The 18,035-nt window shown below is 42.4% G+C and overlaps 1 protein-coding gene across 3 annotated transcripts in view; it reads right to left on the bottom strand.

The window, feature by feature from the left end:
• Window positions 1–223: 223 nt before the first annotated feature.
• fut8b (fucosyltransferase 8b (alpha (1,6) fucosyltransferase)) overlaps window positions 224–18,035 on the bottom strand; it is a 76,456-nt gene continuing 58,644 nt past the window's right edge. For all 3 annotated transcript variants that reach the window (XM_020097719.2, XM_020097720.2, XM_020097722.2), the window contains 4 exons: window positions 11,815–12,061; window positions 3,890–4,066; window positions 3,165–3,315; window positions 224–2,040 (listed from right to left, as the gene is read on the bottom strand). In XM_020097719.2, the coding sequence (XP_019953278.1) occupies window positions 1,702–2,040; window positions 3,165–3,315; window positions 3,890–4,066; window positions 11,815–12,061 (914 nt within the window). In that variant the 3' untranslated portion in view covers window positions 224–1,701. The remainder of the gene's footprint in view (window positions 2,041–3,164; window positions 3,316–3,889; window positions 4,067–11,814; window positions 12,062–18,035) is intronic.

The raw sequence follows: 18,035 nt of genomic DNA, 5'->3' as shown, positions 1-18,035 counted from the left end.
CTTTTCTAAAATAGATGGATACCCTTCAGGAAATGATGAACTCTCCAAATAAGACGAGAGAGAGAGAGAGAGAGAGAGAGAGAGAGAGAGAGACTTGATTTCTCGCTCTGGAATGTGCGTAATGCATCTGAAGCGTTTTCAGCCTGATTGAACGAGCAGGTGTCGCCCACTGAGAGAGAGACGGAGGAGCAGATGGCAAACAGAATCAGGCCGAAGGGAAAAATGACGTGTTGGTTTCTCAAGTTTATTCGATCTGTGGTTATCAAAGACAATGCCCAAGAACATAAGTTATGAAAAAAAGCCTTCATGGTGTGGGGGGGGGGACTCTGAGATTTGATACGACATAGCATCATCATTTCTAAACACATTTTTCCTTGTTTTTTTTTTTTTTAAAACAGCAAAGTAAAAAACAAAAAAAAAGGAGAACAAACAAAGAGATGGACAGAAGAGGACAGTATCTCAGTGGAGGACGGCTTCCTGTTTCTGTGAGCGAGTGTGTGCGTGCACCGCCAGTTTCACCGCACTCCACAAAATCTCACCATTGTTCACTAGAGGTCACCAGCGCCACGACTGGAGATCACCATTGTTCCAAGTGCTGGTGGGGGGGTCGGGGTGGGTGGTTGGGGTGGAGTGAGGACAGTTTCCCCCCGCCGCTGTCACCGCCAGTCTCCCGCTGCCGGCCACACAAACAGTCAGGAGGAAAAGCCAGGAATAAAAACACACACGCACACACACACACACACACAGAGAGACACACACACACACACTCACCAACAAGCAGGCACCAGGTCGTGACATGAACCCTTAGACAGGCACACACACACGTTTTGTCGTCTCACACACACACTGTACAGTTTAGAATGCACAAGCCCCACACACACACAAAATTAAGACCGTTAAAAACACGCAATAAAAGCACAGTATGGTATATTATAAAATTAATTGCACATGTAGAGACAAGATGGAGGAAGTACAGTGAGTGGCGCAGGAGTGGGGGGGGGGGGCAGCGGTGAGCATGGCAAGAAGAGGATACAGTACATTCAGTAAACAATAAACCAGGAGACGAAGAACGGAAAAAAAAGGCAAAGATTAGAAACAAAACCAGTGAAAAGAATTAAATAAAAATCTGATTCTTCCAGTTTGTCATTATCTTTTTTTTCAGTCATTGATTCGAAGCTCACTCCCGGGCGTGAAGCGTGCCAGTCGTTCAGTTAGTCCCCCGGTCTCGTCACGGGAGAGTGAGCTCGGTCAGTTGTGTGGATTTTTTAATTGTTTTCTCACGTTTTTAGTTTTTTTTTTTTTTACTTAAAATCAATGTTCACGTCTACATCTCTACAGACCCGGCGTCAGAGCGCCAGGTGGGGGAGTAGTGGTGGGGTGCAAGTCTTCCATGACCCGACATATGCACAGGCATTTACACAAGTGCACGCACGTTCGCCTGAATACACACACGCGCTCACACACACACACACACACTCGCTCACATACGCTCTCAGGCATAAACACACAGAGTGCATTCTCATTCCTATCACCCCTGGGTACAGGCTTTTTCTTTTCTTCTCAGCTTAGTGCACTAAGTATGTCTCTCTCTCTCCTCTGTACAAAAGCAGCCTCCTTCCCTGGAATCGGAGTCTGCGTGTTTCTCCTCACTCCTTCGCTTCCTTTATTTTATTTTATTTTTTATTTTGTTCATTTCTTCTTTTACTTCTTATGAGAGTTGAGCAGTTTGTCTGCCTCGGGGTACGTTGGGTACTTCACAGTCTCGATCTTCTCTTTGACCTTGTAGGAGGGGTAGAGGCCGGTGCGACCCAGTTTGCGGTTGATGCCTTTGGAGTATCCGTCCCAGTGGTTGCCCGCCACGCCGATCACGTCCCCGGGCTCCAGGGGAATGTCCTCGCTGTTTCGCGGCTGGTGCGGGTAGACGGCGATCTGGTTGTGGGCGTTCTGGCCTCCGAAGTAGTAGATGTCGTCCAGGGAGTAGAAGAAGGACGAGGCATCTGGATGCAGCATCTGCATGATCTCGTAGGCCACACGGCAAACCTGAAGCGGAGGCAGGGATTATTTTCATTTTTAGATCAAAACATGTGAAGGAACTTATATTAATGGAAATACTGTAGAGCTGCGAGAACACAAAGGACGTCTCACTACAAGACGTACACATTTCATTCCACTTCTTGGTTAAAGAGGGATAAAATGTGCTAAGCCACTCATTCCAGTTAGATCCTTGAAGTGCACTAATAAGCCCAGAGTGTGAATAGGAATTACGTGGCTAACACATTTACATTAGGTTTGGCAGGAAGCACATCCACTCCATGGTGCAAGTTGCTACAGAGCAGCTGAGTTGATCAGTTTATCTGGTTCACAGAGCAGCTATGACCTGATTTTATTTTCTGCAACAACATGTATAATGAATAATCGAAGCATTTTTGTTTAATCCCATCAATTGTTATTAGGAGCTTGTTAACTTTCTATTGAATAAAGGGGCCGTCGCTGGTATTTGGTTATTCTCACTCTTCTTCATAAACTCTCATTTAGGTCTTTGATTCCATGTAATTGTGAATTCAATCAGCACCCAGAGTGTCTGTGTTGGTTTCAGACTGAGGCTGTTGTTTCCTCCATGGGTGTGTCGGTGTTCAAAATTGTTGGTGCGTTCTTTATCTCCAGGCAGCGGAAAGTGACCAGCAAACACCTGGTGTGAAGTGAGTGGTGCAGTATTTCACTGAGACTGTATTATCATGATAGTAACGTGCAAGCCTGTTTCCTCTGAGGAGAAATACCTCATCTCTTACTACATCTACCATTATAGTTATATAGACAATATAAGCTCAGGCTAACGTCCAGTGATTGTGAGCTACGATTTCTGTCTTGTCAAACTAACATCTATCTGTGATGGGGTTTTAAAAAAAGACTTTTTGGAACATTACAGAACTCAAATGTGAATATTTATGGAAATCTAGTTAATAATAGATGCCCCCTAATGAAAGAATAAAATGTTTTAAAAACTCTTTGTTTTAACTACAAATTAATTTGTGTCTCAAAATAAGTGCACATGAAAATCTCAGTTTTAAGCTTTGACAGCTTTCATCCCCATCAAACCCAACGGTACTTTCAAGAAAAAACACATCAAACACCATTTTTATATCGTCTTGTTTTGAAGCACTGACCTGTGAGGAGAAGGTGCACACCAGGAAGTCGGTCTGGGACAGGAAGTGGATGTCCAGGATGACTCCTCTCAGCGAGTTCTCGGTGTAACGGTTGTGGAGGCCTGCCGACCACGAGATGGAGTTATCGCTGATGAACTCGTATTCTGGATACCTGGAGGGGACAAAAAGCACAGAGTCAGATCAAGTCACAATGGACGGGAGAAGGTAAAAATAAATATGACAAAATCATCCTCTTTCCTTGTTTTCAGATTTAAAAAAAGAACACGCTGCTTTTCTAAATCAAAGTCAAAAATACATTTGATATTTAATTTGAACAATTTGTGAGAGTAGGAAGTTACTGACTTCTGCCTGTGATGCACTTGATTATCACTTTGCAGCAAATACACGAAGGTGATGGTGCGACCTCATATCATGTAAATAAATACGAGCTGTGTGAGATGTCACATTAAAAGTCTTCACCTGTGTGAACACATACACTTTCACAAGAAGCAGGAAGTGTAATGTTGCCATGGATACAGTGAATTAGAGTGTGGGTGGCAATGTGAGCAAAGGTCTATATGAGTATAGAACAGGTATTTATTGTTGGTGTTGGATTCATAGAAGGAATATCAAATAGTTTTTTTTATTTTCTATCTATTCATCATTACACACACACACACACACACACACACACACACACACACACACACACACACACACACACACACACACACACACACACTGACTTGGTCTTAGCTTCCTGCAGCAGGGAGGGGTCGTCGGTGGCCAGGTAAACTCGCTTCTTGTCGATGTGGACGCGTCGAGCCAGATGTTGGAACTGCTCCTCCACATGCAGCATGTACTCCTCTATGGGATGGAAGGCGGCTTCCGTCCCCACTTTATCCGTCCTCCTCACGTGGACGCTGCAGACACACAAACAGGGACACACACACACAGTGTTACAAACCAGGACTTTTAGGTCGAAGCAGCTTTCAAGCTAAACCATGTAGATACGTGTCGTCCAAAATGCTGTCTCTTCAGTTTTGTCCATTGTTTTTTTTTTTTTTGACACGTTCAGATGCAGATGCTTCCTTGAACAACAAGAAAACATTTTGTAGGATTATTTGAAACATTAGAAGTTGGTATACGAATGGATCTTAATTGAGAGAGAAACAAGGTGAGGTCTCTGACGTTTGTTTTTGGAATAAAAAAAAAAAAGCTAGAGCGGTGAAGGAAGACATGATTGACAGTTTTTTTATTTTTACTGACAGAACCTAGTGTGAACACAGTTTTTGACAATAGCTGTGAATCCATGTCTTGTTCTACCTTTTCACCGCAGTGTTATTTTATTTCTCTTCAAGAGTAATATCCACAGAAGAAGCAGCACTTAAACGTGTACAGGGAATATTTCGATTTGTCTTTCCGACGGCACAAAAGACCAAAAAAAAAAAAAAAGCAGTAAAGGCAAACAGTGACAGAGAGGAGAAGTTGGAGAAGAAATATATGGAAGTAGAACGATGGTCAGAAAGAGAAATAACCAACACAACTGAGTTTTTTTTTCCCAGTGTCCTTGTCATCCCTCTCAGTAAGCGAGGACAAAGAGAGAGTGCTGTCACCGGCTGCACATACGAGGAAAAAGAGCACAGCTTGAAAACAGAACAAAGGATGAGCCAGAACGGAAATATTCCCTTTTTTCTTCTTCTTTTTTTCTTCTTTACACAGAAGCATCCCTCAAAGTGATGGACGCCAAAAAAACACAATTTGATTCCAGCAGGATCTATTCAATTACAAAAGCCACATCTGCATGATGACTTCTGGCCTTGAGGAGCAACAGAAATTTCAGACATCTAATGGGTAAAAGCATTTTCCAGCCTTCACTTAAGGAGGGAAAATTAAGTGGGCACACGCACGCCGCACACTTTCACTCACACACGTCTGCGCTGGGAGCAACACCCAGTCCAACCAGTTATCTGGTGCGGACCAAAGAGCAGCTCCACTGGAACATCCAGCAGGGTCGGGAGCTGCTCCTCAGTTAAGAATATTATACCTTTCACTGCTTCCTCTCCGGATTCCCCAGTTGCTTAAGGGATTGAAGCAGTTTCTCGCACATCAACGACGCCTCTGACTCTTTTGTGAGAGGTGAAAGTAGAAAAAAGTGGAAAGGAAAGAGTGGAAGGTTCAGAGGGAGAGAATAAACAAGCTGTAGCTAATTTCTACCACTGACCAGAGATCAATCAGTGAGTACTGGGGAGGCTCAGGAGAGACAGACCCTTTATTTCTGGGACAAACAAATCCCAAAGAGTGAAGGCGAGAACAGGGGGGGTGAGTGGGTGAGTGGGTGTTGGAGTCTTTCATTCAGTCCCCGTCTTTCTGATCGGACAGAGGTCTTGACTCCAGTCTTTTCTGTCCTTTGTCAGGCTCCCTCTTCTCCTGCTCTCTTGATTCTTTCATGTCCGCTGGCTTTTTGTTCCCGTGAACCCCTCGTTGTTTCATCCCTTTCTCTCTCCGTCAGACAAGCAGGGGCCGCGCTGAGACATTGCTCAGCTCTTAGCGATCTCCCCTCGCCTCCTCCATCAGCCCCCACTCCAGCACTCATCTCACCAACACTAAAACGCCACAGTCGCTGGCAGGGCAGAGTGGGTCCTCGAGGTGGGCGTAAGAAGCATACATTAAAAGGAATCAAACGCACCCACGCTGGATGCAGTGCTGAATCTGGCAGACTGTGACACGGGCACACGGACGGAATAAATTATTTGTTCGACGCTGACCTCAGTGCTCTGGCTGCCTGTCAGCTGCCGGTGCAGCAACTCTTGGCTACCTGGCTTCGACCTGTAACTTCCATCAGCATTTGAATTTCATATCATACTGTATCTATACACTGTTAATGCAACATCTACTTTAGCATCGAAACACGACATAGTTATAGTGTTTTACAAGTGACTGACAAACCACAGCATGCCAAAACAAACAGTAATAGAAAACAACTTAAAAAGAAAGTTAAAATAATAAACTAAATATAATAAACAGTAAAATGTAGTGTAACAGCAGAGAATAGATGTAGATTAATAATGACGAGATATAAATTATAAAACACAATTTTTTAACTTCCATTTTAAAAATATGAAGATTTTCAGCTTCTGCTCCAGTGGAACAACTAAAGAGAAGAACCAGAGGATCTGAGGGAACTTCCTGCTTCATAAACTGCTGGCATATGATGGGATGAACAGCATTTATCTGAAGGATATTATCTCACTTGCTGTTTTAATGATGGAGAGCGCCGTCACATCACTCTGGAAACTCCCATAGGTGTTCTATTTCTCCTTCCTTCGTCACCCTTTGAAAACTAATAGACGACAAACCCAAACTCGTTCTGTGTGATGTGCAGTAAATCAAATTTAGTGCAAGCACTGATCTGTGCCAGTGGAAAATGTGACAGTTTTTCAAGTAAAATGGGATTTTAAAGCTGCACTTATCAATGTTTTATATTAACAAAGGATCAAATGACTATGTGTGTGCGAACGGGGTCAGTTGCGCTGATGAAGAATTATCACTGCCTCTACAATTCTTCTCAGCTCAACTCACTGTTTTGGTTTTATGGCGTCTTTCACGTGTTTTCATCAGGAAACATCTCCCTCCATCCATTATCTATAGAGTTTTCCCATGAAGGTTGTGGGGGCTGGAGCCAAACCCAGCAAACATAAGACAAGTGGCAGGGCCCACAGGGTTCTCAGGTCTCAGAGCTGACATACAGAGACAACCAAGCCTACACCTACGGTCAATGTAGAGCTGCCAATCAACCTAACCCTGATCTGAAAGTCTCTGGACTAAGGGAAGAAGCGAGATTACCTCAAGCAAACCCACAGGGAACAGGGAGAACATGCTAACTCCACACACACAGACCTCTGCCAAACCAGGGTCCAATATGGGAACCTTCTTGCTGTGAAGTGCTAATCACCATGAAACACAACTTTAAACTAGAATGGCACTCAAAGAGCGCACTCCTCAGCCAAGGCCCAACAGTCCTCTTAAATTCAATCAAGCTGCACCAAATTTCACACTCTCATAAAAAGCAGTCCCCTTAATGTGTTTCTAAAAAACAAAACAAAAAAAACAAAAAAATCAAGATCCATGAAGAATTTCCTGGGAAACAGCAGAAATATCTCACAATGTTAAAGAATGGATGTGTTCCTCTTTGACGTAACCTCATCAGCAGAGGTAGTAAACATAATAAAACTCATTTCTGCTGAATGTGAGAATAACTTACTGTTGTATTTCAGATTTGCTGTATCACCACAACAGGTTATGTCAAAGTTTACAACTTCTCATTTGTCTCATTGAGGCCAAAATGTATTCCTCTTTATTCAGAACATTTCGACTGATGCGTGTTTATTGCCATTCCTAAGTAACCCGTAATCCTTTAGTGATTTTGAGAATACAGACCATTTGTCCTCTTTATCTTCTCGCTCCCCATGTACCCAAACTTGTTGTGTTCTCCGCTGTAAGAACATGTCAGCTGATGTAGTCGGTTGTAAAACAGGCAGGAATCATAAAACCTTGTTGTGTTAATGAAAATGAGATGAAAATGAGCTGCTAATTATGCATCAGAGTCGCTCCGAGTGAGATGAGAAAGAGTTTATGCTGCAAACTGTGTTTTTAAAATAAGATTTCTCACACAGATTTTTAATGTATATTACTGATTCTTCTGAAGTCATATAATTTAGGTGCGGATCTGGATCAGGGGGCAGATCAGGATTTTTTTTTTTAACACTACAGGACATTTTTAAACGTTTCACAGATTTCCAATGGAATAATTCATGGATGATGATGGATGTGCTCTATTCACTTCTAGTTTAACCTCTGATTTACACAGAGAAATTCTATGATTTCATAAAATAGTATGTCTGTTGATGAATTTAAATATATATATATATATATAAATATAAATTTTTTATAAAAGATATACAGTGGATTCACCTCTTGTAATTGCATTGCCATGTTGATAATGCTTCTATGATATCAGCAGAAGACACAGAAACAGAAACAGCAGCGTCCTATTTTCCTTTTCTCTTTGTCTTTGCTACCATTAGGCTGCATTAAATGGTGGCGGATGGAGCTGCGGTGATAGTTGCTTTTAGTCGGTGGCTTCCAGCCTTTCTGCAGCTTGGCGTCCTTAGGGAGCCGCAGCTCGAGAGTGCTGGGGGTAACTGAGGCGTGTGGGGGTCGGCGGGCGGTTGTTGGGTGCTCTGGGGACAAGCCGCTTTTCTGTCCCTCTGGGTACTGTCTCCATCAAACCTTGCATCTCCCACCATCGCCATGCTCTCACCCTTCTCTTGCACTGACACTATGGATTTCATTAGCACTTCACACCCCACTCTCACTCTTTTCCCCATACGTACACACACACAAACACACACGCCTTCCCCCACACCACTGAGGAGGAAAGGAAAAAAGAGGGGATGAAAACTTTGTTCTACCCACTGCTTAATTTCAATAACCCTTTCCCCAGTGATATGAAGGGAGAAAAGGGTTGTGTATATATATGTGTGTGTGTGTGTGCGTGTGTGTTCATGTGTGCATGTGCAAAAGGGAGGTGGGGTGGGACACACAAAGAGCACTTACAGAGATGAGTGGAAACTATGAGAGCAAGAGAATCTCGGGTACAGATTTGCCCCCCGGAGGGAAGTGAGGGAGAGGTGAGTGTGAAATATAAAAATTGGAAAAATCTTGGGAGCTGTATGAACAAATGAGGACGCAGGAGCGATCAAAAAATGAGAGGATGTGAGAGGATGGGGGAGATTGAAAAAGTTAGCATGAGTCACAGTCAAAAAAGAAAGAAAAAAGAAGAGAGAATAAAAAGGAGGAGGAGAGTCAAAGAGGACTTGGAGAACGATATGACAGCTGCTCAGGTGATGAAAGGAAGAGAGGTGAAAACCAAAGAGAGGAGCATCTGAGAAAAAGGGGAGAAAGAATGAGAATGAGAAAGAGAGAGTGAGGACTAAGCGGAGCGGGACAGGAAGAGCGGTGACGATGGCTCGCAGCGAAATGTAATGAAGAAGGTGAGAAAGAGAAGAGTTATGGAGGGAGAGAAACTGGCACAGAGACTACGAACATGTGGATGTGGGATTTATGAGGCGGACGACAGCACTAAACCAGGCAGCCTTCACAAACCGTTACAATATAATTCTTAGCGTTTGTTTTAAACTGCTCCCTTTACCAGGCGGGTGGAGTTAGGCTCATATAGGGCGATGCAGAAGTTTCAGACAATCTTGGCAAAGTACCTGAAAGTAATTCCATGTACTTTCCCTCCGCCAGTCATTGTGTGCATTGTCCTAATAAGGTAAATCCCGTCCCCATCTGCTCGACCAAATAGGTTAAAACAACTGCAGAGAATCATTTGCAGAGCCTGATGTGATCCAGGCTCAAAGATGGGAGGAATTACATGCGTTTCGAGACAAGCCGGCGGACATGTTCGTTGACTTAGCACCTGACACGAGTAAATAAACAGCGAATCATGTCCATCCTATTTCTTGGAAGCTGGCTTACTGTGACTGCAGACATTTCCACACGGAGTCGGTGGCTCTCATGGGAACTGAGCACCTCAACACTTTCCAATTATGCTGCACCGGACATAAGAGACGGTGAGTGTCGAGTCTCTGGAGACGGCACAACTCTGAGCAGTCGGAATAAAAGCCGAGGCGAGATCAAACACCAAAGTAAGAGCTAATGATGGCATATTTAGAAATGATCGCTATCATCTAATCTGAACTATTTGTGCCAAGTTTCATGAAAGGCATCTCAGAGGTGTACTGAGATGTGAGGAAATTAGTGGCGATGCATTGCATCCTGTCTGCAGTGTGGATTGTAGAATAAGCCTGGCATTACCTTTAGCTACAGCTCCAGGGGATGAAATATTAAGCCCAACTGAAATATTTCAACGACTGTTGATGGTATTGTCATAAAATTCTATACAGAGAATCATGGTCCCCAGAGGATGATGACTTAAATGATCCCCTGACTTTTCATCTAACATCACAACCTGTGTCATGTAACCTGCAGGTTCACATATGTGGCTCAGGAGTTGGCTGTTTACATTTCAAACTGAAATTAGCCAGATATCAGGAGAGAGCCGGGGAGATATCAGATATCAGAGAGCCGGGGAGAAGAGAAAAAAATGGTTCATAGATACTTAGAAGTTCTGTTAACATACGTTCATTTGGAACTGCTTTAGATTTGTCTTTCTTTCTTTGTTTTCAGTGAAATGTCCTGCATGAATTGTCATATTAGCACCAGACACTCTGGACGAATTATCAGAGCTTATGTTGGTTGCGGGGGAAACAACACAATCAATGTGTCAAGCCAAGTTCACACTTGCAGTCATTGTGAGTTCACACTACACAACTGACAGGGAACAGAGGGTCACACACTACAGGATCTTTCACCAGGAGAAACCACTGAGTAGGTCCGGGCTCCAAACTTTGTTTAATCGAGACAACACACACAAGAAGAGACCCGGTGAGTTCAACTCATCCTCCGGCTTTTATGCTTCATTCTACTCTACTTTTTTATATGAACCAGTCCAAGCCCCAGAGAAAGCAAACCAAGCTCAACCCGAGCATTCATTCTGTTTTTACTCTCCGAACCCAATCCAAGCAAAATGGCACTCAGCCTTAAGCCTGTCTGTGTTAGTTTAAAAATGTTTTTAGTTGATATTCGATCATTTTTGATGCAGATTAATGCTACTGTGTATTTATACTACCAGCATTGTGTATACACTACAGTGTCCATGTTCCCTGTCATAATGGAATACATCAGTGTGGCTCTCTGATGGGATTTTAAATATTCTTTTGACAACAATGGAGGTCTGTCGCAAAGAGGAAAGATGCAAGGCTTCAGTTTCAGACAGTAATTGTTAGTCGGATAAATTCTTTGTTTTTTTTGGTCTTTTCATTAGATTTGTTGACAATAAGAAAAATGTGGGGTAACGCCATCCTTATCCTTTAATTGACTAAGACTATTGGCGCTAAAAAACACCAGACCATTCAATGTTAATGGATCATAAATGTCTTGTTAAGGTCGTCATTTGGATTTACCAATTCTAAAAACAGCCAGTGATGCGTTCAGAGCTATATAACTGCATTAATAAAAAAGAAAAAATAGATCAGTATTTCATATAAAAGTACCCGGTCTTGTTATGCTAGGATTTCAAGAGAAAAACAACTAATGGGCTCAGTAAATAAAAAACAAGGCAGAATCAGACGTATCATCCAACCACTATCAAAAAACCTTCAGTGATGAAGTGAATGAATATGAGCTGGAGGAGTCTAAAGCTGTGAAGCAATGAAAAGGCAAATGCCTCTCAAGCATAAACAAGAGTAGAAAATTAACCAAACAAAATGCTACCATCAAATTAAGTTACTTTTAATACTATTGTATTAACCTCGTATTAACCTCACCCAGAGCTGTGTTTGTATTCCTCCACAGCCCTCGCGGCTATGTCTTTGTTTTCTTCCTCCTATGCCTTCTGCCTGCTTTGATTGTGAAGCACTTTATAAATGTAAATGTGGAAAAATGCTATAGAGACAAGGCCATTACTACTTAAGTGTTTAGCACCACAGAAAAAAAGAGAAACCACATACACACACAGTGAAATGTGAAAGCTGAGCGTTCTCACCCGATGATGGGATGTTTGAAGCCCAGCTTGGCCGTGGTCTGCTGGATCTCCTTCTCCAGCCAGGCCTGAGGGCGCACCAGGTATTTGACAAACTGGGACACCCACCAGACGGAGGGGTCGCCGTGCAGACGCTGCAGGCGTGGGGCCAGGTCCTCTGGGATCGCTAAGGGCAGGTAAGGGGGTCGAGGGTGGAGGCTGTCCACGATGGGCAACTCCACAACCTGGACATCCTTATCATGAGCCTCACCTGAAGGTATCAAAGAAAAGAGCAGGTGCAGTATGAGGCACTTAGGATTCAACACTTCAACATTTTTGACAGCAAAGCGGAAATTTCAGGCTGGGAGTAATGATTATGTTCATCATCTTTATTGCAAACATGGATTTTTCTCTTCATTGATTGCTAACCCTATAAAATGTGGGAAACAAGTGAAAAATGCTCATCACAGAGGCAAAAATGATGACTTCAGATTTCTTGTTTTGCAGATCAACAGTTCTAAATCCAAACCCATTTACATTTTGTCTCATAATAATGTAATAGTCTGTCTAATAATTCCTGAAAAATCTCTGTCTGTGTAAAAAGAGCCGTTCATTTTATTGGCATGTGCATTGTTAAGGGCCCAAGAAGTGCGTTGTCGAATATATCGTGCGGTATGGCACCGTTGACTGGGACTCATCAACTCAAGTGACCTTGTCCATCGCATTTACAGCGATTTACTGAGTCGAGCTTCACCGAGCTTTGAATAAACAGATGAACAGCACTTTGAGCAGCAGGTCACAGATTCAGAATACAAGCTGCCACCAGCATCACCACAGAACAAGCAAACAGCCAATTCCAAAGAGACAAGCTGAAACCACACAATGTTCAAATGTTGAATTCATAAAAGATTAAAATGATTAACTGATGATCTAACTTGACTTTTTTATGCTGACTAAATACCTCAGCACTTTATTTCTCCTTCCTTTTTTCTCCTAGTTAAAAACACTTCCTTTGGATTTAAGGATGACTTGACATAAATGGCCGAGGTTCACACTTTGTTTCAGTGGCAGGTTTATTGGGTGATTTACCAGTTACTCCTGTTAATTTTTTATGTTGCATTTGGAGACATCAACAAGTTCTCAGCTGAGCTTTGGCCACCTGCAGGGCTAAAAAAATGAAAAATCTCTGTGTTTACTATGTCCGTCTACTACTATTCATCATAAATGCCCCTATATGGTTGCCCAGCCCTTTCATGTTTATTGCTGTTTTGTGCCAGTCTAAATGTAAAACCTGTGAGCCCACACACCGGCTTTAGTGACTGACAGCTGCTCTTTGCTTGTCCTTACTTAAAGGCCAACTAAGCTCTTTTCTATCAAGGCTGTGTCGGCCAGGGGCTGAGGCAGGAACCTGGATTGGAGTGGGATGGGGCAGGTGGTGGTCTGGTATTGGCCTTCTTCAGTCCCAGTCCTGCTTGGCAGAAGCCCTGAGGCTTGAGCGGAGGGCTGAATATGAAGGTGACCTGGGCAGCAGAAAGCCCCCATGCAGTGCCAGAGCTCCTTATACATCAAGGCCAACTCTCTGCACACAAAGACACATACATGTGCATGATGCACAGCTGCATGTGTGAAACACCACATACACAGGGTTTTGTGAACAGTAGGAAAAAAGTGGTTCAACAGTGGGGATCCAGATAAAATAAAAATAAAAGAAATGTGCAGTCACACACAACTACACACACATACACACAAAGAACCCAGCTAATCTCATCTCACCAGAAGGGATATGCCTGGCAGACACAACCTTCACTCTTTCGGTCTTAAAACCAGAGGAGTTTTTTTAATTTTTTATTTGCGTGCATAAATCCCTGATTTGCGTAAAAATAAGTTTGAGGCCTGTGTTCTGTCAGACGACAGAGGCAACTCCAACAGGCCCTAATACAGCTGCAAAACACAGCATCCACAACACACATAAATGGCATAATGACTGATTAAAAATGGTCTTTCACAGAGAGCGTAAGTAAAAAAAACAAAAAACGTGTCAAAAACAAGGACAGAAACAGAGGCTTCTGTTTGTGTGTGTGTGTACACTGGAGCATGAACTGAATATAAATTGGTAGAAACATTAAATATTGAAAAGAAAAGATATTCCCATGCCTGTCTTTGCTTATATAACAGTATTGGCATGCTTCACATAAGGGGGAATGGGCATATATCGAGACCTATATACTTCTTGGAACAAATGTACAGACATGCAGTATGTCTTCCTCCCACAGCTACTTAATTAGATCACAAAGCTCTTCTAAATTTCATCTCATCTCCAAAGCCTCTGCATATATTTCCCGGATGCATCATGACTTGAAGCATGTTTGTCCGCACTGATGCAGAATTCCTGTATTTCAAACCCATGATGTACACCGATCCTTAAACATTTTACATATTAACGTTGTTATGAAACTGGAGAACTGAGCGTGATACCATCCAGACAAAAAAAAAAAAAAAAAGAAGAAATACGAATCCTCTCTATTCATAATACATTTGAGATTGAGTTTATGAACTTAGGGAAATCCTATTCCAGTCTTTCCATGGCAGGGAACATTATGTTTCTCCTGCTGCTCTCAGACTCACTCACAAGGCAGTAATATCTCCACAGAAGACCTCAAAAGAATACACTCTCTTTGGCAAATTAGCTCTTTGATCAACGAACCATTGTTCCACAAGAAGACCGGTTTCCCCATGTGTGTGAACAGAATTTACCAGGCCTGAGGTGGTGCACAGGTCTGTAATCTTGTCCACTGAAGATAAAAGTTGCCGTAAACGAGCAAAACACAACAGTGGGTTAAACGGACACTAAAGCTGGTTGTCAAAACTCATTACTGCTTCTTGGTGCTGACAGAAATGTGTCCATAGCGATGAGAATCAAAAGACTATCAAGCGCAAAAACCCTGGCAGCAAACGTCTGTTCACATTTGTATTTGTGGTTCCTAATTAAAAATCTAAATGTTGACAATTTTAAATGTAGAGCTTATTCTAAGGCGTTCTACTTTTAGTATTGGTACAGCTGCATGTGTTTTAACATTTGCTTTTAAAATTTGACATCTTTCAGCTTCTCATAGTAAATTAAAAGGGATAAATACATTTGAAAAATATATATTATTGTGGTGTCCTAAATGTACATATTGTAAAGACATTAGTATTCAACCTTTCTCAATTTTCTCATGACATTATCATAATAAACAATAACATGATATATCATGACAGTGTTAGGAGTTGTATCAGCATTATCATAACAATTCAACCAGAGTTTGCAGGATGAGATGAACTTTCATTAAATTCTAATTTCTATCTATGTACTGATGATTTTATTACATTTTATTAATCCTTTCCTTTCTGGTAACATCAACATTAAGTTTTTTTTACAGGCAAAAAGCAAATCGTAGAGGGTTCTCTTGTATTATTATCTTAATTTGGATTTTCCATTTGCAGAAGGAAACTTTGAGGGTCCTTGTCACAGATGAATACATCATGCATCCTCTCTCTCTGTCTACAAATGTCTCACATTCTGGGGAAGACACGTCACAGACAGTAGGTTAACCATGTAAAGACATAATAGAATAAACCGCAGACAACCAAAACAATAAACCAAATGGACTCTCTGGCTCCGTTAACAAAACATTCTCTTGAGTAATATATAACATTTGGCTCAGCTCAGTAAACTGGATGGGTTGGTTATGATTTACATGAGCACTGTTCAGGCCCTAATAACTTGTGATGAGTGTTTATTGTTAAAGTGTAAAGTGAGCGCAGGTCAGCAGGAGTGTGGAGGGAGGATACTCACACCAACCGCTGCTTCTGCTCCGGTCCTGAAACAGCGGCGCAAATCGTTTTGTACTTTGGTCACAGTTTGTGTCAACTGCATTGAATGTAATAAACACTAGTTAACTTTAAGAGATCAGAATTCACTACATTTAAACACTAACTCTACAGGAAAGAGCAAACATTCCACTTAATTACAGAGATATTCCATGTATATCCAATTATATATCCAAGGTTTTAGAATCCCTTTGTGGGCCAGTACCCAGAGGAACGCTCTCGACTGCACCGTTCACAAAACAGAATGACAAAGAATGACCACAGGGGTAGCACGGACTCTATAGGGACAAGCTGTGGTGTTTTTAGTGTGTTGGCTGTTGGCTACTAAGCAGCCAGATGGCATTATATGGATCTATAGGAGGTTTTCAAGACACCAGAGGAAGCCGTAGATAGTGGAAAAGGACACATGAAAGGCAGGAGGATAAGGGGAAGGCGCTGGGAAAGCAGGAGATAAAAAGGGAGAGAGCCCAGGAGAGCACAAGTCAAATGAAACGATACGAGAAAAATGAAGAGCTGAAAGGATGCAGCGATGAGAGCAAGAAAGCAATGAAGAAGGACGTGACAGAGACAGAGAGAGGGGGGGGGGGGGGGGGGCGCAGTCACATAGAAAAACCTCAGAATCATCACGATCTCCATTACAAATGCTTTGGTTTTGTCCGCCTAGCAGAAGCAAACACACTTACACTGTGGAACTATCCATTAATCATATTAAATTCATACTTCTATTCATACATGATTCTGCTTCCCTTGCATTAGTGTGGAGACCTATTTATACTCCAAACAAGCACATTGATCTTTGGTCGGAGGTGCTCTGCTACCTGGTATACATATGAACTACCTTACGCTTGAACATGGTGTTCATTATGGACAGTCGATGAGAGGTGCAGAATTCTAATTACCCACATAAATAACAAGACTAAGCGTCTACAGCCGTACGAGCGAGTCCAGTGAATGCCAAGATGCTGATGTCTGCAGGTAAAATGTTTACCATGCACTTTACATAAAGAACAGCTGGGGTTTGATGTAAATGTTATTAGCTGTGCTGCTATTTGTTCATAAACTTCATGAACACCAGATAAAATTTTAGTCGATGCCCAAAGTAATTAGAAAAAATCTGCCCTCGGAGGACACGAATGTCTGCAGCGAATTCCACATAAAGCTGCGTCGCCAGCGTGACTAAAAAGAAATACCATTCTCAATCAGCTCAGGCCATCCCTTCAGGTTTTTTCCCATCATTCGGTCAATGCCATCTTGCCTTTTTTTTAAACCAGAAGGAACCATATTTGTAGAGCAAGGTATATGATACTGCACGCCCACCTACACCTTTGACCTGCACCCATTGGACAGTACGTAATGTCAATCACACGGTGTCCACGCAATAAATGGGACCAGAATATACAAACTGAACATCGCGCTGTGTTGACAAAGACTTGAAACTAGCGATTGAGGCCGTAAACCCTTCAGGAAAAGTTTTTTTCAGGCTGTGTCCCAACAGTGGACCTGCCTTCTCAAAGCTGGGTGAAGGAGAGGGAACTCCTTCCACAAGAATTTCTCACATCATTCAGTTTAGGGTCTACAGTACAACCAGAGAAATAAATCCTGCCTTCATTTATGTTTTAATCACTTTTTTATTGAATTTGTTTTAGAGAAGGATTAATTCAACTGTATGATTGTTTTGGAGGATGTAGTTTTGGAGGCTGTTGAGCTGTATGAATGGGGTGAACAAAAAATTAGAAACAATGGTTATTCAATCCTGAACACTGAACACTTATATTTGATTGACTGTTTAAGATTGGAGAGATGGGGTGAGGAGGAGTTCAGGCATCCGAGGGTGGAGCTCGGAGTAGAACCGCTGCTCTTTAAATGGGGAAGTTGTCGCTCATATAATCTGCAAGCCTCCTGGGTGCCTTCAATTGGAGGTTTAGCAAGCACGCCCAACTGGGAGCACACAAATGGGTAAACGCAGAACTCGCTAAAGGGACTTCATATCCCATCTGGCCTGGGAACGCCTCGGGATCCCCCAGGAAGAGCTGGAAAGTGTGGCTGGGGAGGGGGGTGTTTGGAAAATCCTACTTAGCCGGCTGCTTAAGTGCTCTGATCTCCAAAGAGTGGAAGACAATGGATTTTTGGCTCATACTCATAAAGAACATTTTTCGCATTCTAAGCTGAATTGAAAGTGGATTCTCAAGATAAAGATATTCTCACAATTCAGGAAATGATGAGATAAAACTGAGTGAAAAGCCTGTTTTGTCCACTGATAACAAACAGTGGACAAAACATATTTCCAACCATCTCTGTTGCTATCAGAGGCCACAAGTGTAAACTGACTGTGGGTCAGAGGAGTGGGTTGTTTACCGAAAGGCATTTGCTGGCAA

The sequence above is a fragment of the Paralichthys olivaceus genome, chromosome 19 (genome assembly GCF_024713975.1).
Source record: "Paralichthys olivaceus isolate ysfri-2021 chromosome 19, ASM2471397v2, whole genome shotgun sequence".
Taxonomy (NCBI): Eukaryota; Metazoa; Chordata; class Actinopteri; order Pleuronectiformes; family Paralichthyidae; genus Paralichthys; species Paralichthys olivaceus.
This window is presented reverse-complemented; position numbering and strand designations above follow the sequence as displayed.